The sequence below is a fragment of the Tupaia chinensis genome, unplaced genomic scaffold (assembly GCF_000334495.1).
Source record: "Tupaia chinensis unplaced genomic scaffold, TupChi_1.0 Scaffold000238_1, whole genome shotgun sequence".
Classification (NCBI taxonomy): domain Eukaryota; kingdom Metazoa; phylum Chordata; class Mammalia; order Scandentia; family Tupaiidae; genus Tupaia; species Tupaia belangeri.
Window position 1 is genome coordinate 372,661 of NW_006159716.1, and position 23,237 is coordinate 395,897.

General features: G+C 48.9%; 2 protein-coding genes across 7 annotated transcripts in view; one reads left to right on the forward strand and one right to left on the reverse strand.

The window, feature by feature from the left end:
• Positions 1-1,658: 1,658 nt before the first annotated feature.
• GTPBP2 (GTP binding protein 2) lies at positions 1,659-7,366 on the forward strand (the record flags this gene model as incomplete). Of its 2 annotated transcripts, XM_006148523.2 has the most annotated exon segments (11): positions 1,659-1,685; positions 1,980-2,164; positions 2,529-2,637; positions 2,830-3,027; positions 3,295-3,469; positions 3,597-3,816; positions 4,211-4,346; positions 4,483-4,541; positions 5,133-5,304; positions 5,713-5,877; positions 6,118-7,366. In XM_006148523.2, coding segments are annotated over 11 exon segments (1,620 nt in total), but the record flags the coding sequence as incomplete, so codon positions are not given.
• The window catches only part of POLH (DNA polymerase eta), a 47,840-nt gene continuing 31,964 nt past the window's right edge, over positions 7,362-23,237 (reverse strand). The window contains exons 9-11 of one of the 5 annotated variants that reach the window (XM_014587832.2): positions 20,774-20,839; positions 14,575-14,744; positions 7,362-7,825 (exon numbers count right to left, since the gene is read on the reverse strand). In XM_014587832.2, the coding sequence (XP_014443318.1) occupies positions 7,807-7,825; positions 14,575-14,744; positions 20,774-20,839 (255 nt within the window). In that variant the 3' untranslated portion in view covers positions 7,362-7,806. Of the gene's footprint in view, positions 7,826-10,048; positions 11,749-14,574; positions 14,745-20,773; positions 20,840-23,237 lie in introns of those variants that run through there. The other 4 variants (XM_014587833.2, XM_014587831.2, XM_006148524.3 and 1 more) reach the window with 4 other exon arrangements.

Below are 23,237 nucleotides of genomic sequence, written 5' to 3' on the forward strand. Positions count from 1 at the left end.
GGGACACTGGGGAGGCGGGACAGAGAGAATTAATCCCCCTTCCGGTGTCAAGACCCCAGGGAGGACGACTAGGGAGACTGGACCTCTTCTTCGCTCTCCGGGAGGAAGAGCCTGGAGGGGTACCGCCCTCTTCGTAACCCCAGGAGAAAGGGAATCCCATTCTCTTGGGAAAAGCAAAGTAGAACTTCCCGACCCCCTTCGGCTGCATCCTGGGATGAGGGCGCAGGCAGAAGAATCAACACTTTACGTAAACTTGTTCCAGAGGGAGGAGGGGCGCACCCCGGGGAAGAGCAGTATGTTCCCTCCCTGTCCCTCAGCACGGATACACAATCGTAAAGCCCGGGGACTGTCGGACTTAGTCCTCTCACCCTTTGCCTGTCCTGTGAGGGGTGGAGACAGCCTCCACGCACCTGCTCCTTCAGCCCTTAGGACAGAGAGAGATGCTACTTTGTCCGATGTAGGAAAAGAAGACCCAGGGGAAGTGTGTAAGACTTCAGCTTGTATCAGAATCATCCAGATTGCTAGCCCACTTGTAGAATTTCTGATTCAGTTGGAGAGGGGCAAGCCTGAGAATCTGCATTTCTTGCAAGTTCCTGTGTGTTGCCAATGCTGCTGGTCCCTGGACCAGACTTTGGGAGTCACTGGCCTAGACTGTCATCATAGTAACACATTTCCGAAGTCAGCCATCCTAATTCTCCACCCCTAGCAAAAAGAGCAAACGCTTTCTGGAAGGCCTTTGTGTTGATGGGAAAAGATCTCCCTTACACTGCATGTGATGGAGATTACAGGTAAAGACATGTTAGAGCCTGGGAGCCAGAGGGCCTAAGAGATGGAATGATGATGGGAAGGCAAGAGGAACAATAAAATAGCCAGAGAGGAAGCGTACAGAAATGCAGAACGGGCTCACCCCTAACCCTGTGCACCCAGAAAGGCAGTTTCTGTCAACAGGATGTTTCTGTGTGTGCGACCATCTGGGGAAGGTAGGGTGGATTTAGGATTTTACCCTCAACTGAGGGTAAGGCGACAAGAGCCTGAAAGCCGAAATGAGTCTGGTTTACGGAGTCTGTCCTCTTCGTTACATCGCTTGAGTTTCTTCTGTTTATCTCGGTCCCAACTTTGGAGCTCTGCCCCTCTCTCATCTGGGGCTCTTCTCCCATTGGGCTCATAGCGACCACTGCTGAGCTCACCCATTGGCCCTGGTCCAGAACCTCTTGCAGCCTCTTACTCTTGGTGACATCAGATGAGAGGGGCGGGCAGGAAGGAAATGGTGCCTCCCAGATCCGTAGCAAGGAGGGCCTTCACTAGCCTGGTGCAGGCGAGACACAGTCTTCTGCGAACAGCTTTGGAGGCCCTGGGGAGAAGGAAGGAGTGATCTTGTACCTAGGAGGAATGTGCTGCCGGTGATCCAGGAAAGGAGGGACTCCAGGCTCTATTCTTGGCTTAAATGAATAACTCACTGGGTCCTTACAGGCCTTTCCTTCAGAGGCCGCACTGGGGTTGAATAGAGGGCTTGTCTGACACTCACCTGAGGCAGGCATTTGCCTAGAAGGTGCTACCTGGCTTCCTCCTCTCCTTAGCTGCCTGGGTCCCCTTGAGAACGGAAGGCAAATAGGGATGGAGTGTGGACAGTGTGCCCTAACTGGTCTCTTTCTTTTCAGGCTGAAGATGGAAACATTGAATACAAAGTGAGTGGCAGGCGGGGGAGGATCAGGGGATGGGGCAGGTTGTCCGTGCCAGTGGTGGGCAATTTCTTCGAGGTTCTCCCAACGTCGTGATCTCCGGCAGTTTAGGGATGTGACTCAGCGTAGTGCCTCATTCTGCTGGAGGGTGACTCACGGTTGGGGGCAGGTGGTCAAGGAACGAGGGGCTTTTAGATGGAAAGGGAGGGCCGTGGTCCTTGTAGCAGCACAGGTGGGGACTGTGTGGGTTTGGGAGGAGCGCCTCTGATTCACCTTCTCCTCATATCCACCTGCCTGAAGCTGAAGCTGGTGAATCCATCCCAGTACCGCTTCGAGCACCTGGTAACACAAATGAAGTGGCGGCTGCAAGAGGGACGCGGTGAGGCTGTCTACCAGATTGGGGTGGAGGACAATGGGCTGCTGGTGGGGCTGGCTGAGGAGGAGATGCGGGCCTCCCTCAAGACCCTGCACCGGATGGCGGAGAAGTATGCGTTCCCTCCCCCTCGGCTCTGCTTTGCCTAACTCTGGGGACCCACGCATGCCAGGTCGCCAGGAACTGAGCGGCCAAAGCAGGACTTGCCTTCAGCTGCCTTCTCTTGGCAAAGGGCGGAAGTGGGGATGGTTGGTTTTCTGCTCTCCTGCTCCGAGCCTGGGCTTTTTTACACCTTGACTAAGATGTGTCTTCTGTTTGTCATTAAGGGAACTGTGGGTGAGGGATAGGTTGGAGGGTGGCAGGAAGAGCAGGAGCATCCAGAGGTCTGCAGGGGGGCAGGAAGGCCGCTGGTCCAGAGCCAGGATGGAGTGGAGGAGTGCAGGTGCGATATGGCAGCTGTGATCATGCCATGACAGGGTCGGGGCCGACATTACCGTACTCCGGGAACGAGAAGTGGACTATGATAGCGACACTCCCCGCAAGATCACTGAGGTGCTGGTACGAAAGGTCCCTGACAACCAGCAGGTGAGCACATGCCTTCCCCTGGTCTGGGCCCACACTCCCGGGGGCCCCGTGGTGGTAGGCTCTTGCTTGGCCTAGGATCTTGGGGGTGTCCAGTTCATCACTTGTCCCTGAAGATGCAAGACTGCCCTTGATCTGACCTTCAGGGAGAAAGGCGAGGGATTGGAGACCTTACCTCTGGCAATTCCTCCACAGTTCCTAGACCTCCGTGTGGCCGTCCTTGGGAATGTGGACTCAGGGAAGTCGACTCTGCTTGGAGTCCTGACCCAGGGAGAGCTGGACAATGGTCGGGGCCGAGCCCGGCTCAACCTTTTTCGCCACCTGCATGAGATTCAGTCTGGCCGAACCTCCAGCATCAGCTTCGAGATCCTGGGCTTTAACAGCAAGGGAGAGGTGCATGGGATCAGCGGGACCCAGTGGGACCAGACTCAGGACGGGCTGGTAGTGGTGAAGGCCAGAGGCCGGGGCAGAGCGCGGCACTGTGGAGTAGTATAGCTGAAGGTCTTCGGGGCACTTTGCACGAGCTCTGCCCCTCTTAGAAAATGAGTGGGAATTAACTGAATAAAAAGCGGGGCTCAGGGCTGAGACGCAGGGTTACCCAGAGACTGTAGGGTTGGGGCGGCTGGCAGGTGGCACTGAGAGCCCTGGGCTCTGGGCCAGGTGGTGAATTACAGCGACTCACGAACGGCAGAAGAGATCTGTGAGAGCAGCTCCAAGATGATCACCTTCATCGACCTGGCAGGTCACCACAAGTACCTGCACACCACCATCTTCGGCCTCACCTCGTACTGTCCCGACTGTGCCCTGCTCCTCGTCAGTGCCAACACAGGGATTGGTACGAGGCAATGGGGCAGGGGCGAGGCTGAGGGTGCTGACACCTACTCTGGGCTTCTCAAATCTGGGAGCCAGACCAACCCTCCTCTCCCTCTCTCTCCTCCCTCCTGCCTGCCTTTCTGAGGCAGCTGGCACCACAAGGGAACACCTGGGGCTGGCCCTGGCCCTGAAAGTGCCCTTCTTCATCGTGGTCAGCAAGGTGGACTTGTGTGCCAAGACCACAGTGGAGAGGACGGTACGCCAGCTGGAGCGGGTCCTCAAGCAGCCTGGCTGCCACAAGGTCCCTATGCTGGTCACCTCTGAGGATGATGCTGTCACTGCTGCCCAGCAGTTTGCCCAGTCGCCCAAGTAAGCCTGCTTCATCCCGAAGCCCTGATGCACTGGGAAGCCTGCCTCGGGCCCAGGGCCACACCCGTTCTGGCTCACTTCTGTGGGTTTCCAGCTCGGGATTGTGGGAAGGAGTCTTTGCAGAAGGGCTCGACCCTTCCCTCCACACCACCTTAGAGCTTCGCTGCTGCCAGGCACTCAGGGTGGACATTCGTTGTCTCCCTTGGGCTATGGGGTGGACATCGTGTGCCACATTCCTTGGCTGGCTCACAGACGGGCGGGTTCCTGAGTCATTAGCAGGCAGGCGAGTGGGGCCTCCAGCCACCCAGAGCATAGCCCCCTGTCCAGGTCTGGGGTCCTGGCTTCTGCCTGTCAGGACTTTGCTCACCTGCCCATTCCGTGTCTCCCTGTACAGTGTCACTCCTATCTTCACACTGTCCAGCGTGTCTGGAGAAAGTCTGGACCTCCTCAAAGTCTTTCTGAATATCCTGCCGCCACTCACCAACAGCAAAGAGCAGGAAGAGCTCATGCAGCAGCTGACAGAGTTCCAGGTAGTCGGCCACCCAACCAGGTGGCAGGCTGGGGGACAGGGAGGGGCTGAGTCTGACCAAGCTGCGTCTGTGTTAGAGACTTTGGACCTGCCAGGCCTACTTGGCAGGTCATTGATAGAGCTTTCTTTGGTTTCAGGTGGATGAAATCTACACAGTGCCCGAGGTGGGGACTGTTGTTGGAGGGACACTTTCCAGGTGAATTGCCTTGCTTGCCGTCACCCCACTCCGCCCTCACATACCCATACACTGAAGACACCCTGGCCCAGAGGAGACCTTGGCAGTGAACAGAGCCCATCTGAAGGATGTGCTCGTTTGCAGTTCAGGCGCTCACTATCAGAAGAGCTAGAGACAGCCAGGCTGTTCACTGGGAATCTCCAGGTCCCCAAGGGAGATGTGGGGGTCTTGGGCCCCAGGAAGAAAACTAGTGTGTCAGCTGACTGTATCTCCAAGTGGGAAAATGAGAAGTGCTTTAGACTCTTTCCAAAGAGAAGGATGGGAGGATGGGATTGCTTGCTCCCTCATGGATCAGGTGTTCGGGGCGGTCAGACCAGCAGAGCTCCTCTGGCAGCCCTCAGCATTGGCCTTTCTCTGGTGTTAGCTTCCAGGGTATGAACTCTGGGTGGGGGCAAGACAGTCGCCTCACTCAACTCCAGTCTGGATTTAGGGTTCCTTCCTCCCCCCACTCGAGGGACTCAACCCCATAAGGGAAGGAATGTTCTGGGTGCCTTACGGAAGTTGGTAGGGGGCCCTAGGCTGATGCTGTGCCACCTGCACTCTGGGCTGCAGCGGGATTTGCCGTGAGGGGGACCAGCTGGTGGTGGGCCCCACGGACGACGGCTGCTTCCTGGAGCTGAGAGTATGCAGCATCCAGCGCAACCGTTCCGCTTGTCGTGTGCTGCGCGCTGGGCAGGCGGCCACGCTGGCCCTCGGGGACTTTGACCGAGCACTGCTGCGCAAGGTGAGGTGGGACGGGTCGGGAGGGCACACAGAGGTGGCTGTTGAGTGAGGAGCATCGCCTAGGGTGCTTCAGACAAACTCTAAACGTGGCCTCTGACCTGAGAAGCCTGTGGTTACACAAAACTGAAATGGCTTAGGATACTGAGTGCAGGGCAGTCAGTGTGGTCCAGTTTCCAGCACCCGAAACAAAGCGTTCGCAGGGTTAGAGGTCACAGGAGCTGGGTAGAAAAGGGTTCCCTCTAAGCAGAGGTTCTGAGTGTTGTCCAAACGCTGCGGCCTTAGCGTCTGGAGTTGTGTAGAGGAGGAGGAAATCCAGGAGCTGTGAAAAGAAAGGGTGTGGGGGTGGCTAGGGAGGGAGAGTCTAATGCTAGGTCTGCCCTTCCTGGGCCTGGGGGCTGTGCCTCCCCAGGGCATGGTGATGGTGAGCCCCGAGATGAATCCCACCATCTGCTCGGTGTTCGAGGCAGAGATAGTCCTACTGTTCCATGCCACCACCTTCCGCCGAGGATTCCAGGTGACAGTACACGTGGGCAATGTACGTCAAACAGCAGTAGTGGAAAAGATCCATGCCAAGGTGAGAGGGACCCAGCTGTGCTCCCATTGCTCGAGGGAAAAGTCAGAATTCTCCAGCCTCTAGAAAGGAGGGAGGCCTCGCCCCAGATTTATGGGGAACTCCCTGATCCCACAGAGGGAACAGTGGCCAGCTGTGGTTGGTGGGCAGCAGGCTGATAGGCTCCCGGAGGGTGGAGGTCCAAGGCTGGTAGAGAGTGGGGTGGGTGGCATTGCCAGGGCAGTGACCATTTATCTGCTGCAGGACAAGCTGCGGACGGGGGAGAAGGCAGTGGTACGTTTCCGCTTCCTGAAACACCCAGAGTATCTGAAGGTGGGAGCCAAGCTGCTGTTCCGAGAGGGTGTCACCAAGGGCATTGGGCATGTCACTGATGTGCAAGCCATTACAGCAGAAGCCCAGGCCAACATGGGCTTCTGAGTCCTCTAGGCAGGGACAGCTCTACTGCTGTCCTACAATATATAAGGTGACTTGGCCAAGCTGCCCCTGTTGGCGGCTGTGTGTGTTACTAGGCTAGGAGAGGGGGCGCCCTCTGCCACCTACTCCCTGCCACCACCTTTCTGGAGAGGTGCCAAGCTTCATGTGGCCAGGGGGCAGTCCTGAGAGAGAAGACAGAATTCAGAGCCATGCTCAGCAGCTATGTCCACCTGGTTGGCTCAACAACTCTGGCAACTTTGCCGCTGTCTACTGAGGAAGCCAACACAGCCGCCCCAGCCTCACTTTCAGGACGGCGTGATTTGCCAGCATGGTCCCTGCACATCGAGAATCGTCAGAAGCTGTCAGGGGTGGTCCTTGAGAGCACTCCTTTTTCTATACCTCTTTTCAAGGCCATGTTAAGTTGCCCCCCTCTACCTGATTGTGGACAGAAGACATTACTCCTGGCCATCTGGTGGCCTCGGGCCTGGAGACGCCCAGGGACAGTGATGGCAGTGCTCTCCCTGTGCAGGCCCAGGGCCTGCTCCTCAGCTTTATCCCCTCACCGTTCTTCGTTCAAGGGCCGTTTGCCCGGTTCCTCCTTCCGCAAGCCCCACAGGTGCTACTTGTGCTGGCCTGGGCGTGGGGCTGCCGAGCAGAGGCTCGGGTACCTAGGTCAGCTGCACGTCAGTCTCGTCCTCTGCTCTGCAGTCACGCATCTGTGGCTTTCATGCTGAATCAAATGTTTGACTTTGCTTGGAATAGTGGCTGAGGGGACCTGACCCATAGTTCCCCATCCTGCCACTCCTTCCTGCTCCCACAGAAAAGCCCTCTCTTGTTTTAGTAATTTGTAGCGATCATCCCCTTCCCTCTGTTGCAGGGAACCTGGAGGAAGGGGAAAGACGTATGCCATATCCCTACTCCTTAGGCATGGAGTTCCTCCTTTCTCTGTTTGTGTCCTGGGTTCCCACGGACTCAGGGATTTGTTGATGAGGTTTCTCTGCATATACAGATATATAAATATGTACATATATATATTTAAATACATATATATTGTACAGAATAAAGATGTTTTATTGAATATGCTGTGCTTGCACTTAAGATCCAGGCTTAGCTTCTAGAGCTAGAGTCCCCTCCAGGATCGTATAGATGGAACCCCAACACTGTGGAGTCCTGAAAGAGCCTGCCGTTCCCGCCCCCTCCCCCGCCACACGGGACCAGTGTCCCAGTACTGAAACCAAGAACTGCGGTCTGTTTTGCAGAGTTCTTTGAGTAGAAAATGAAACTGAGGCTTTTTCAGCTGAAATAGTAGCTGTGCTGTTTTGAGGAGTTGGCCACTTGCTAGTGGTCAGTGGTTAAGGAGCGTGCTTCTGTGCCCCATCAGACATTAGAGTATAATCTAGTGACAAGCTATGTTCTCATACTTCTCCAGTTCATAGAGCCTCAGCTAGATCCTTGAAGCTGTGGGGCCATCTGGCTGAACCTTGGTCTCTCCGTTTCTGTGTTCAGACCACTCGATCATCACGTTGGTGGGTAGCCCCTGGTAAGAGAAACAACAGATAATTGTGGCCCAATGTCCTATGTGGCATTCTACTTCTAGAGTATGAAACTGATGGTTTCCTCCACTTGGGCTCCACTGCTGTTTAAAGTATCACTGGCTTAACTTGCTACTGAGTGGCCTGTGGTTGAGGACTTCCTCCTGTATTTGTTGCTAAGGGCTGTTTCCTTCCTTCTGGGGAGTTGCTCATAAACAGCTGTGAGGAAGGGTACTCATATTCCACACAAAGGTGGTTTCACCCAGCATGCACTCACTTCTGCACGCCCATCTGCTGCCCCCTCCACTCTCTGTGCCCGCGTGTCGGGGCAGGGTTGGGCCTCCCCAGAAAACGGGTGTGCTACTGGACTGCCTTTATTGGCCACTCAGCCACCAGCCTCCCTCAAGCCCCATTCTATCAGCACTGACTTCTAGAAAGAGGCTCAGTGAACCTGTTTGTTTCTGCCACATTACTTTTTTTAAAAAAGTTGCTGTTGGGCCCATGAACTCACCAAAGACGGGGGAGGGAATGAGAAAGCAACCTGCCAGATCCAGGACTCAAATCAGTCGGCCATGTGGGAGTCCAGGGCCTCAACCACTGCTGCCCCCTCAACCACTGCCAGTCAGCCCAACTTAATTTACTCAACTTGATCCATATAATACCCAAAAGAGATGGATCCACTTTTTTGGTTTATTTTTCTCTAAAGCAAAAATTTTGGAGGGACCAACGGTCAGTGTAATGGCTATGTCGCTGAACGCCTACGTAGTCAACCGCGGTTCGAGTCCCGGACCCAGTGGCTTAAACTCACACCGAACATCTGTGCGTGCGTGCCCAGGATCCTGAGAGGAGAAGGGATTGCGGCGTGGCCATCCCCAAGGGTGATTTCTTGCTTTCTGTCTGTCTCTTTCTGGCGAGTGCACATGCCCTGTAGCAAAAACCTCTCAAAAAAAATTTGGAGGTAAACAGCAGTTAGCGTAATGGCTATGTCGCTGGACTCCCACATAGTCGACCGCGGTTCGTGTCCCGGACCCGGTGGCTTAAAATTCACGCCGGGCGCGTGTGCGTGCGTGCCCAAGATCCCGAGGAGAATGGAGGAGAAGGGATTGCGGCGTGACCATCCCCCCTGGGGGGTGATTTCTCGCTTTCTGTCTCTATGTCTCTCTCTGTCTGTCTGGCGAGTGCACGCGCCCTACAGTGAAAATCTCTCAAAAAAAAAAAAAAAAAAAAAAGGAAAATCACATCTCCGTACTTAAAGGCCACATACATAGCAAATTGTCTTTTATTAGACAATAAGTAACATAAAAGTAATTTCCTGCTACACCCAGGAGTTTCAAACCTTCCCACAATCTTCAGAGTAATATAGACCCCCAACTTACAAAGAAGCTTAAAAGTAGGGGCTGGTTTGTATACGTGTGGGAGAGGTCAGTGTGCATGTACACCAGTATCCCTACCCACTCAGCCCACCAATCCCTAGCTCTATGTCACTCTCACAGTTCCCCGTATCAGAGGAGCCAAGAGAGCTGACTTCCCTTAAGAGTAAAGATTAAGAAATAGCACTATAAACATAAATGTAAAAAGCTATAATGAATTTTAAACCTTAAAACTACATATTCATTCTTAAATGGGGAAAAGATGCACATGCCAATAATCTAAAGACACAACACTTACCTCTCCATTTATACTTAAAGGTTTAAGGAAATGTCACTGTTGGGACCAGCAGTTGGCACAGTGGCTATGTCGCTGGACTTCCCGGACCCAGTGGCTTAAACTTATGCAAGGCACATGTGCGTGTGTGTCCAAGATCCTGAGAGAATGGAGAAGGGATGGCAGTGTGGCCATCCCCCCTGGGGGGGGGATTTCTCACTGTCTGTCTCTGTCTTTCTGGCAAGCGCACATACCCTAGCAAAAACCTCTATTAAAAAAGTTACAATTTTAATTAAAAAAATTAAAAGGAAATGTCACTTTCCTCTACAAACCTGGCCTTTGGTCTCTTTTAAAGGAGTATTTCCCAGACTTCAAGATACATATTGGGGGAGTGTTAACAAGGAGCCTGACCTAGTAGGGATGAGGCTGAGACATTTTTCCTTTAATTTGCCATAGGGTGTGTGCACCCCTGGGTGATGGCCACACCACAATCCCTTCTCCATTCTCTCAGGACTTTGGGAACACATGCACACATACTGTGTGTTTTTAGTCATTAGGTCCAGGACTCAAACCGTGCAGTTGGTGGGTATGTGAGAGCCAGCCACCTTAATGACCAGGCCACTGGTTGGCCCAAGGCTGAGACTTATTTCTAACAAGTTCCCTGGTGTGGATGCTGCTGTTCTTCAAATCACACGTGGAATAACAAGGTTCTGTTGGTGATGACCCAGCTTTGATCACGACATCCAGTCTGAGAGCTCCTGAGCAGGTCCAGGGGCAGTCTCTTCTGCAGGAAAACAATGCAAGAGGGAGGAAGGCCAGCAGCTAAGACAGTACAACAGGGTTTACTACATAAAACACTGTTTATTTAGTGGCTTTTGTACACAAAGCCATGTCACTTTTAGGGTTTCAGGTCTTCACCTCACAGTTTGTAACTGGAAATAGGGAATTCCAGGCAGGGCATTATCTGAAATGCCCAATGTGACATTAAGAAAGTTTCTTAAAATCTTTTTTTTTGCTCAGTTTCTTTTCTGTGGCATCTTTAAGACAGGTACTTCATATCATTTATAATTTCAACAGTCTGTAAGCTATTACCTGTTTTACAGATGAAGAAGAAAGTCATTTGTTCATGGCCCTACTTGCAGTAAGAGACAAGGCTAGGTTTGGAACCAGGTCTCTCACGCCCCAAGGCCTACACACTTACTATTTGACACTCTCCTTAAACTCAAAAGATTAAAAACTCTCAAAGAGAAGATGAATTTTTATATCTCTATCAGCAATGAGATTAGAAATTCATGCCTGTAGAGATGAGAACCTTAACCCAAAGCCTATTTTTTATATTAAAAATTTCATGAAGTTACAGACTTCCTTGAAAAGTAAACATAAAATATTAAAATATTAAAAAGCCTGAGAGCAGTATTAATGTGTTAATGGCTTAAAAAATGATTCCAATGTCTGCATGCCCTCAGGCCTAGTGCGTTTATTACTGGAGGCCAAAGGGCTTTTGGGGTTTCTTTTGCCTTTAGGAGACATGGCAGGGACAACCTGGGGGGACGAGTGGGGTTGCAAAAAGGATTTCTGCAATTCCAGTGCAAAATGATAGTCCGTGTGTTCCGGCATCTCCCATACTGGTACCAGGGAGCCACACTTCTCGCAGGGCACTTGGTCCTCTGCAGCTGAAAGACTCGGAGTCTGAGCCACCTCCAGAGCAGACTTGGAAGCTGAGCATGCAGGTGTGCTTGGGCTGTTCTGGGTTACATCCATCTCAGCAGGAGCTGCTTTAGAAGGGCCTTGCTTCAACTCCCCTTCACAATCGGGGGCACGGTCTGTGGGAGAATAGCTAGGTAACCCTTCAGAGCTGGGCTGTGGGTTTTGTGAAGAGGAAGAAACTGAAGAATTAGTAAGCTCTTTCTGCGTTAGAAGCAGACTTTTCTGCTTAAAGAAAGGCTCAGTTCCCGTATTTCGAACAGACTGGAAAGGTAATGAGGGCCTGGATGGTGACTTGCTTGTGGGGGCCTGCGTGGTGACTGTAAGAGATGAAAGCGAAGCTTCTTTAACTTTCTGCCTTTCTGCAGCTTTCTGGAAGAGCGATTCCAGGGAGCTGGGTGCTCTCTTAGTGGCTGTCACGGCTGGGCTACTTCCCTGGGCCTTAGCTTCTGAACTGGTAGTTGGCATCTTTGGCAGAGAACTTGAGTCGCTCAAGAAGGCGGTGATGTCTGTGCAAGACGAAGGGGCACAAGCAGAGAATTTGGTGGCACAGAGGAAAAGCATTGTGAGGGGAGGGGACCTGTGTAGAAAGTAAAGGGAGGGGAAAATTAACAACAGGTTAATTTACTTTGTGTAGGGACCAGCAGTCAGCGTAATGGCTATGTCGCTGAACTCCCATGTAGTCGACCGCGGCTCGAGTACCGGACCTGGAGGCTTAAACTCACGCCGGGCGCGTGTGTGTGCGTGCCCAGGATCCCGAGAGGAGAACGGAGGAGAAGGGATTGCATCGTGGCCATCCCCCCTGGGGCGGGGGGTGATTTCTCACTTTCTTTCTTTCTTTTTTTTTTTTTTTGAGAGGTTTTTGCTATAGGGCGTGTGCGCTCGCCAGACACAGACAGAGAGACAGAAAGCGAGAAATCACCCCCCAGGGCAGGGGGCCATGCCGCAGTCCCTTCTCCTCCATTCTCCTCTCGGGATCTTGGGCATGCACACACACACGCCTGGCGTGAGTTTTAAGCCACCGGGTCCGGGACGTGAACCACAGTGGACTACGTGGGAGTCCAGTGACATAGCCATTACACTAACTGCTGGTTCCCTCTCTGTCTTTCTTTGGCGAGTGCACGCACCCTATAGCAAAAACCTCTCCAAAAAAAATTTTACTGAGTGTAAGACAGCTTCATTACATAAATTACTTTCATTCTGGTTCTGCCACAAAAGGAAATTTTTCCCCACTGCACACTTGAGTGTGGTATCAGATTAACAGGGTCGGCAGAGCCAGAATGCAGAGGCCGAGTTTTTAACGATTTCCTAGGTGATGCTGACACTGCTGGTCTGGGGTCATCTTGAGAACCACTGACTTGGTGACCCCGTGATGCCAAGGTGTTACGACTCGTAAAATACTGCTGTAGGGCTAGAACTTTTATTCAGGGCAACAGAAATGCTTTAGGTTTAAAACTCTCAGAGAGAAGATGAATTTTTATATCTTCAGAATACTTGGACTGGAAAGACTTGAAAAAATCCTCTAAGCCATTGTTTTATTTTTAATTAATAATTTGCTTTAGAGCATGTGTGCTCACCAGAGAGCAAGAGCAAGCACATGCAGCACAATGAGAAAGCAATGTGCCAGGTTTGGGCCTCGAGCCTCAGTTGGTCAGGTGGGAGTCCAGTGCTTTAACCACCATGCCACCTGCTGCCTCAGCCATTCTGTTTTTAAACAGGGCATTACCGAACCGTAACTCAGGTTTTCCATCTGGAATTGCTAGAGGCTGAAATTTGACAACTACTTTTGGTTGCCAATCCCAGTCTCAGAAACGTTCCAAGCAATTACTGTCATGAGGTTCCTCATAAGGTCTTCCTGCCCCCATAAATTTTCACACGAGCTGAATTTCATAAGGTGTAACATGCTCTTACATATGAATTAGTCTCTCAATGAGGTAAAGAGTAAAATCCACTTTAAAGTTACTATGACAATATAACACTGTCCCCAGCTTAATTTTGATGTTACTCGGTCACTAGGTAACATGCAGGAGCTGGTCTGTGGCAGCGAAACACCACGCTCTGGGGGGCTGACCCATGGGGAAGTTCTGGGTTTGTGTCCAGAGATCTCCTCAAGTATGCCAGGCACACGTGTGCTCATCATCTGGGGCTGGCTGGGGATAGATCATGGCATCAAGACGGTCTTGTCTTGGGGCTGGCAGGTGGCATGGGGGTTAAAGGCGCTGGATTCCCACATGGCCGACCGTGGTTCAGGTCCTGGACCTGGCGGCTTGCTTTCTCACTCTCTCTCCCTCCCTCTCTCTCTGTCCCTCTCTGGTCAAACTGAAATAAACAAATGAATAAATAATAAAGTTAAATAAAATAATTATTAAAAAAAAAGACGGTCTTGTCTTTCACTCATGGGGAAAATGAAAAAACTTGAGTAAATAAATACACTACTGGTGAGTAGTATTTGCTACAGTTTGTGAATTTTTAAGTTTTCAGATAAAGTTTCATATGATAAGGTTTCATATTATCATTTGGCTCAGTAAAATTGTTCAGTATTTGAAAAAAGAATGTAACAGGAAGTAAAAGGTAAGTAAATTATTCTAGTTACAAACACTCCAACTTTAGAGAGCCCACCTTATAGGTCTGCATATATAAGAGTGGTGTCAAAATATTTAGATAAGCAACGTAGGCTTAATCAGATTAAGCTAAACTTTGATTTTTAAAAATAATCTTCAATATGCATGTGTACATTAGCCAATTTATTACTCTCTCAATTATATTTCCACTGAATTTGGAATAGCTTTTTTAATGTAACAAGCTATGTTAAATAAAGGATTCCAATTCTAAAAAGATCATTAGTATCTGGACAGAAAATGAATATGCTCCAAAAGATTCTTAATCATTTATTTGATTTTATTTCATGACCAACAGAACTGAAATTTATTAATGAATGTGACATCTGGTTTAATACCAGTGGAGCTTGTAACAGGATGTTAGAGGTTATCAATAAATAATGAGTCAGTTTGATAGTCAATAAAGATGCTTTTAAGGTAGAATACCCAGTTGAGAGAAGGGTTTCCAAGTGTATTCTTTAAACCTGAGCTCTGTTCTCCAAGTGCAATTGGCCATATCCTTGAGGACAGCAAGGTAACACGGGCAGAGATCATACCGGCTCACACTGCCGTCTCACTGGCCCTGGAACTAGGACGCAGCAAATACAGGCGGAGAAGCTGCGGCTGAGCTGGCTTGTTTCTGGGACTGTGATTCTTCCCTTTGTGCGTCACCATTCCGCTCCACAGTAAAGCTAGTCCGAGTCACAGAGAGCCTATCCCACCCGGAAGAGCTTAGATGCCCACTGATTTTAGCTAAGATGGGCATAAGTCTTTGAGAGGAGCTAAGGGAATGAAAAAAAAGCCCTCACCATTCAGTTTGGATCCCAGAAGTATTACAGTTCCTGATGGCAGCAAATGCATCGTGGCTCATCTTGTGCGCGTCGTAGTGGCTGAGAGCACAGCAGCGGCGCAGGCTGCTCAGACGTTTGTCTCCTTGTACACGAATGCTCACAGCCAACTGGGTGGCCACCCTGTCATTCTGTTGGGAAAAAAATGGAGACCAGAAACAAAGTTACCAGGAGCATCTGGATTCTTACATACTGAACTGCACAAGAGCAAATTACAAGAACAAGGGTGAAAGGATGTTTTGCCAACAGTTTAAAAGTCAAGAACACAGGTGTAGCAAGCAGAGAACGAGGCTGTTATTATCCCAGTGTCTATTCACGTAAATTCCCAAAGTGCACCGAGTGCCTGGTATGCACAGGACACGCTGGATGCAGTCACCTCCTGTTCTTATACATTTTTTTGGGCGGAGAGGTTTTTTTTTTTTTTTTTTTTTTTTGCTATAGGGCGCGTGCGCTCGCCAGAAAGTGAGAAATCACCCTCAGGGGTGATGGCCACGCTGCAATCCCTTCCCCCCCATTATCTCGGGATCTTGGGCATGCACGCACATGTGCCCGGCGTGCGTTTAAGCCACCGGATCTGGGACTTGAACCGCAGTCCACTACAGGGGAGTCCAGCAACATAGCCATTATGCTAACTGCTGGTCCACTGTTTTGATACATCTTATATGCTAATGGTATAAATTACATACTGTACAATCTCCTTTTCTGAATAAAAGCCTAATCACACGGTTTCCCAAAATACATATGTATAGTTGTGCTGGGAGCCTGCAGATAGCATGATAGTTAAGGCACTTCCCACATGGCTGTCATGGTGTGAGTCCCGGACCTGATGGCTTGAAAAAAATCACACTGGGCATGTGTGCATGCGTGCCCAAAATCCTGAGAAAATAAGGAGAGGGGACTGTGGCATGGCCCTCTCCCTAGACAGTGACTTCTCACTTGTCCTCTCTTCAGTGAGCACAGCGCCTTATAGCAAAAACCTTAAATTCCAAAATGGTTGTGCTGTTTCTGGGTGTAAGAAGTAATTGGAGGAGATATAATTTAGGTGATGGAATATTAGCATTACATGTTGCTTTTCAGCTAGGATCAAGTACGGAATATCTAGGGTATTTTGACAGGTGATAGGAACAGGACAGAATAAATTAAAATGGGATAGTAAATAATATATTGGTTACGTAGCTGGACTTGGCATGGCTGACTGATTTGAGTCCCAGAACCAGTGGCTTGAAACTCACCATGGATGTGTGTGTGGGCACACCCAAGATCCCAGGAGGAGAACAGAGGAGAAGGGATTGCAAGTGGCCATCCCCGCTGGGGGTGATTTCTCAATTTCCCTCTCACTGTCTCTCTCAGGTGAGTACACATTTCCTACGGCAAAAACCTCTAAAAATTAAAAAAATTAAAAAAAGAAAATGGGACTGTCCTAAATGTTCTTTGTAATGTCTAAGCAAAAAGATTATAAACACTTACAGTAACACTACTAGGTGGTCGGAAAAGTCATGACGTATTTTTCTATGCAAAAATGCATCGTAACTTTCCCAACAACCCAATATATTCAATTTTGTGAGTGAGGGAAGGAGTTCAGGTGTCTCAAAGCTAGGATGTTAAGATCGAGTAGTGGTGCAAATCTTGTCTTTTTTCTGCCCTGATGCTCTTGTTTAGACGAGCAGCAGCTGGACTCCCACGTAGTTGACCACAGTTCGAGTCCTGGAACCAGCATCTTAAAACTCATGCCAAGCGTGCATGTGTATGTGCCCAAAATCCCAAGAGGAGAATGAAGAAGGGATTGCAGGGTGATCATCCCCTCTGGGGGGGGGGGGATTTCTTGCTTTCTCTCTCTCTCTTTCTCTCTCTCTCTCTCTCTCTCTGTGTCTCTCCAGCAAGCGCATGCACCCTATAGCAAAAATCTCTTAAGAAAAACAAACAACCCACAAAGCCAGCAGCAGAAGGTTGCACTAGCACATCCCCCAGCCCATACCGTGGACTACTCGGTGCAGCCAGCCTGCCTCTATAAAGCGGGTCACTGCTGCACTCCCCAGGGAGGTCTAGGCATCTGAGTTTCGTGACACTCAGCACACTGAGGAATAAAGGTCAAGAAATATAAGAGTCAGAAATATAAGAAGGTAAAAAGTCCACATAGGGATCCCCTCTCAAACCAATCAAGATACTAGAGAGAAGAAATGTCCCCAAGGCAAACGAGCTGAGCCACACCTATTTACAAACACATCTGTCCGGATCTGTGTATCTTGACAGAGTACAAACTGGCCACAACAAAGGCATCCTTGTTGACCAAATCCCTTCAACTTTAACTGAATGCCTACTATGTATCTCTAGAAGGTTCCTAGAGATACAGGAGAAAAGAGCATAACCCACAGGGCTCGCAAACCGCTGTCCCGGGAGTGCAGATAATAAACAAGCAGATCTGTCACAGAAATGCCAGAGATGAGTGCTACGGGAAAACGCAGAGTAAGGCAGAGAGTGACAGCTTATGACGTCACAGGGTTACTGGAGAAAGTCTCTTAGAGAAGGTGAAATTTGAGCAGAGATCTGAATAAAGTGAAGAAGCAATTATTTCTTTTTTTAGGTTTGTGCCATAGGGTGCAAAAACATATGTTCACTAGAAACAGACAGTGAAAGGAAAGCAAGGAATCATCCCTAGGAGGACAGCCTTGTTACAATCCTTTGTCCTCCATTCTCCTTTTGGGATTTTGGGCACACATACACACCCAGTGTGATTTTCAAACTGCCCGGTCTGGGACTTGAACTGTGCTCACTCATGTAGGAGATAGGCACCTTAACCACCATGCCACCTGCTGGCCTCAAGGAAGCAAATTTTAAGAATATATGGGATCATCAGATGCCATAGTGGTTACGTCTTTGGACTTCACATGGCTGACCAAGGTTCAAGTCCCAGACCCGGTGGCTTGAAACTCACGCTGGTACGTGTGCATGTGTGCCCAAAATCCTGAGAGAGGACTGGAGAAGATATTGCAGCATGGCTATCCCTGTTGGGGGGGGTGTGATTTCTTGCTTTCTCTTTCTGTCTCCAGCAAGTATACATGCCCTATAGCAATAATTCTCTTTTAAAAAAAAAAGATGTGTGTGTGTGTTTGTGTGTGTGTGAGCAAAGCTTCTCCAGGGCAAAGAAACGGCAAGTACAATGCAGGGTGCTAAGGTGAGAGCTTAGGTGTGTTAGAGAAAAAGGAAGGAGGCCAGTGGTAAAAGTTACAGCAAAGTGAGAGAAGACAGGAATGAAGTAAGATAAGTAGCCAGAGATCAGATCGTATTTGGCCTTATAGAATTAAAGCAAAACAAAACACTAACATGGCTTAAGTATGAACGGAAGTCACTAGAATGTTTTAAACAGTGAAGTGATAGGATCTGCTATGTCCCAAATTTTTACTGGCATAAGTCTTCTGAAGCTTAAAGATAGATTAATTTTCAGACAGCAGTTGTGTGTTGATTTTGGGCACACATACACACCCAGTGTGATTTTCAAACTGCCCGGTCTGGGACTTGAACTGTGCTCACTCATGTAGGAGATAGGCACCTTAACCACCATGCCACCTGCTGGCCTCAAGGAAGCAAATTTTAAGAATATATGGGATCATCAGATGCCATAGTGGTTACGTCTTTGGACTTCACATGGCTGACCAAGGTTCAAGTCCCAGACCCGGTGGCTTGAAACTCACGCTGGTACGTGTGCATGTGTGCCCAAAATCCTGAGAGAGGACTGGAGAAGATATTGCAGCATGGCTATCCCTGTTGGGGGGGGTGTGATTTCTTGCTTTCTCTTTCTGTCTCCAGCAAGTATACATGCCCTATAGCAATAATTCTCTTTTAAAAAAAAAAGATGTGTGTGTGTGTTTGTGTGTGTGTGAGCAAAGCTTCTCCAGGGCAAAGAAACGGCAAGTACAATGCAGGGTGCTAAGGTGAGAGCTTAGGTGTGTTAGAGAAAAAGGAAGGAGGCCAGTGGTAAAAGTTACAGCAAAGTGAGAGAAGACAGGAATGAAGTAAGATAAGTAGCCAGAGATCAGATCGTATTTGGCCTTATAGAATTAAAGCAAAACAAAACACTAACATGGCTTAAGTATGAACGGAAGTCACTAGAATGTTTTAAACAGTGAAGTGATAGGATCTGCTATGTCCCAAATTTTTACTGGCATAAGTCTTCTGAAGCTTAAAGATAGATTAATTTTCAGACAGCAGTTGTGTGTTGCCTTGGTTACAGAGTAGGAAGAAAGCCCCAGGGGTTTATGGAGACACGAGAACCAAGTGACATCTAGTGGGCAAAGTTGAGTAGGTCAATAAAACAACTTGAAATCAAATCCCTCCCTCCCCCTTTTTTTTGAGAGAAAGACTTGTCACAGGCTGCATGTGCTTGCCAGAGAGACAGAAAGCGAGAAATCACCCCCCATCCCCGGGGGTGGGGGTTTGGCCACACTGCAATCCCTTCTCCTGTCAGGATTTTAGGCATGCATGCACATGTGCCCACATGAGTTTCAAGCTGCCAGTTCTGGTACTCAAATCATGGTTGGCCATGTGGGAGTCCAGTACCTTCACCAACATGCCACCTACTGGGGGGATGGCCAAGCCAGAATCCCTTCTCCTCCATTCTCCTCCTGGGATCTTGGGCATGCACAAACACGCACCCAGCATGAGTTTAAGTCACAGGGTCCCTGCCCAGGACTCGAACCACGGTCGACCATGTGGGAATCTAGCAACATAGCCATTAAGCCAACTGCTGGTCCCTCAAATCCCTCTTTACGATGCTTTCCAAAGAAGCACTTAATTCTAGGCAAAAAGGAGAAAACGACAATTTTGTACTTCTCTCTTTTTTTCCCTGCCAGAGGGCACGTGTGCTCAACAGGAACAGAAAGAAGGAAAGGAAGAAGCACCTTCTAGTGGGGCATGATCTTGCTGGAATCCCTTGTTTTTCCATCCTATCCAGATTCGCAGCATGCATGCACAGTGTGCCTAGTGTGCTTTTTAGGTTGCTGGGGCTGGGACTTGAAAGGAGCCACGGGCCATGTGGGATCTGGCTCTTTTAACCACCAGGCCACGAGACTGGCCCTGTATCCTCTCCTTTGGAATGTCTTGGAGTCCTACAAGTCAACTATGTATTATGGAGAATAGTCCCAAACTACTGTTTGCTCCTTTTTACCTGGAATTGGATGTTTGTTTCTTTGGAAGGCATCATAAAGAGGGATTTGAGAGGCCTCCTGCAGCAGGGCAGTTGGTAATGCAATGCTCCACAATGCTGGAGCCATACGAACATCAGGGTTTGGTTCAGGGTCTGTTTGCATATGCTGTATGTACATGTACCCATGATGCTGGCTGTCTGCAAAAATGGGACTCTGAGGGGAGGATGGCGGCATGAGAGCCTGTTAAGGTTGCATGTTTGTCTCTTTCTTGCTCAAAGGAAAACATGGCTAAAATGAAAAAAGTAACACCAGTGTGGAAAACTAGAACCCTCTTACATTGTTGGCAGGGATATAAAATGGTGCAGCCACTATGGACAACCATCTGCAATTCCTCAAAATAACCTAGCAATGCCTACACAAAAGCTTAGATGTGCATGTTCACAGTAGCATGATTCATAGTAGTGAAAAAGTGGAAACAACTCAAATGTCTATTCACTAATGAATGGATAAACAAAATGCGGTATAACCATATAACGGATTAGTCGTATAAAGGAATAAAGTACTGATCATTGCTACAAAATGGGTGAAACTTGAACACATTATGTTAAAGATTTCAAGCTAGTCACTAAAGGCCATGTACTGTATGAGTTCATTGGTGTGCTCGCTGGAGAGAGAGAGAGAGACAGAGGGAAAGTGAGAAATCGACCCCCAGAGGGGATGGCCACGTAGCAATCCCTTCTCCTCCATTTTCTTCCCAAGGTCTTGGGTATGCACACACGTACCCAGCATGAATTTCAAGCCACTGGGTGTGGGACTTGAACCAGGTGGACCATGTGGGAGTCCAGCAATGTAACCGCCATGCCATCTGCCGGTCCCGCCCCCTACCCCACCCCAAAGTTATTTCTTAAAAGTTTCCTAGGCTGATACCTTTTCATATCCTTGTTCCTAGTGCATAAAGTAAGAAGCAGCTGGTATAGAACTCGCAAAGCACATCCAGGAATAAAGAAAGAAAATCTTACATCATTTCGATCTTTGGTCAGTCTCTCCTCTAGTTCCTGGGCCAGCTGTAGAAGCCACCACTGTATCTGAAAAAATACTCAGATGTTAACCTCCTGTGTGAACACTGTAGCTCTATTAGAGAACCAGACAGTGGGTTTTTCCGTTCTTTCCCAAACAGAATGTGCACCACAGGCTCCCTGATAACCAAGAGATCCCTGGATGGCAGAATCCTCAGGACCCTGCTCTGCCTTCAGGCACCATATTTATTTCTTTTCCTGCTGGCATGCCATCAGGGGAGTTTCAGGCATGTTCCAGCACTGAGAAAAAAAGACCCCAAATATTGTAGGCTTTCCAACTTTCCACCTGCCAAAAAAAATGAGAAATTCCAATTTGAATTTAAGTCAGTTTCGTTTTTTATTTTTCCAGTCACTGGGTGCAGGACTTGAACTGCAGTTGACTAAATGGGAGTCCAGTCACATAATCATTATGCCATCTGCTAGTCTCAATAAGTAATTTTTTAAAAATTTACTTATTATTATTATTAGTAGTAGTAGTGGTAGTATTCAGTTTTACCAGAGAGAGAGGGAGAGTGATAGTGAGAAAACAAGCTGCCAGGTCTGGGACTTGAACCGTGGTTGGCATGTGGGAATCCAGCACCCTTAACCACCGCAACCACCTGCTGGCCCCTCAATAAATTTTTTTTTTAAAGAATTATTTAATTTTATTTACTCATTCATTCATTTTAATTTGACCAGAGAGAGACACAGAAAGAAATAGAGAAAGTGAGAAAGCAAGTCACCAGGTCCAGGACTTGAACCATGGTTACTTGTGTGGGAGTGTCCAGCACCTTAACCACCACATCACCCACTGGTTCCCTCAATAGATACGTTCTTGGGACCAGCAGTTAGTGTAATGGCTATGTCGCTGGACTCCCACGTAGTCGACCGCAGTTCACGTCCCGGACCCGGTGGCTTAAAACTCACACCGGGTGTGCATGCGTGCATGCCCAAGAGCCCGAGAGGAGAATGGAGGAGAAGGGATTGCGGCGTGGCCATCCCCCCTGGGGGTGATTTCTTGCTTTCTGTCTCTCTGTCTCTGTCTGTCTGGAGAGCCCACACACCCTATAGCAAAAACCTCTCCAAAAAAAAAAAAAAAGATAATTTCTTTAAAAAATTTTAAAAGAGCTCAGATCAGCAGGTGGCATAATGGCTATGTCACTGAACTCCAATATAGTCGACCATGGTTGGAGTCCCAGACCAGGTGGCTTAAAATGCTGGGCGCGTGTATGTGCGTGCCCAAGATCTCGAGAGGAGGATGGAGAAGAAATTGTGACGTGGCCATCCCCCCCTGGGAGGTGATTATTCGCTTTCTGTCTTCTGTCTCTCTGTCTTTCTGGCAAGCACATGAGCTCTATCTATGGCAAAAACCTCTCCAAAAAAAAAAAAAATTAAAAGGGACAGCAGGTGGCATGGTGGTTGGGGCCACTGGACTCCCACATGACCGACCTTAGTTCATGTTCTGGTCCTGGCAACTTGCTTTCTCATTTTCTCTCTCTCTTTCTCTGTCCCTCTCTGGTCAAGTTATAAATAAATAAATAAATAGATAAATACATAACATTTAAAAATATAATAAAAATAATAAAAACTTTAAAAAAAATTGGGACGAGCTGATGGTGTAATAGTTACGTCGCTGGACTCCCACATAGTTGAAATCCCCCCTCAAGGGGGTGTTCTGTCTGTCTCTCTGGCAAGCGCACACACCCTATAGCAAAAGTCTCTTAATAAATAATAAATTATTCTCAGTGCCAGCAAGGGGCATAGTGGTTAAGGTGCTGGATTCCCATGTGACCAACCGTTTAAGTCCCAGAACCAGTAGTTTGAAACTCATGCCAGGCGCATATGCATGTGTGCCCAAATCCCTAGAGGCAAACAGAGGAGAAGGTTTGCAGCATGGCCACCCCCTACTCCCCAAGGAGTGACTGCTCACTTTCTATCTGTTTCTCTGGTGAGCATATGTGCTCTATAGCAAAAATCTAAAAAGAATTCTCTGACCAAGTTGCCAATTACTTCTAAAAAAAGAGGCAGTGTTCTGTCGAGAATGCCTGCTGGGTCAGCAGGTGGCACGGTGATTAAGGTGCTGAACTTCTACACGGCCAACCAGTTTGAGTCTCAGAGGCCTAAAACTCATGTCAGGTGTGTATTTGTCCAAAACCCCAAGAAGAGAATGGAAGAGCAGGGATTGCAGCATGGCCATCACCTCTGGGAGGTGATTTCTCATTTTTTTCTTTATTTCTGTCTCTCCAACAAGCTCACGCCCTATAGAATGACTGCTTATTGAGGTCGGCAAGTGGCATCGTGGTTAAGGTGCTGGTCCCACAGGGGTGACCATAGTCCCCAGACCCAGTGGCTTGAAAATCACACCATTTGCATATGCATATATGCTTAACATCATAGAAAGAGGCCATGTCCCTTGGGGGGGGGGGGT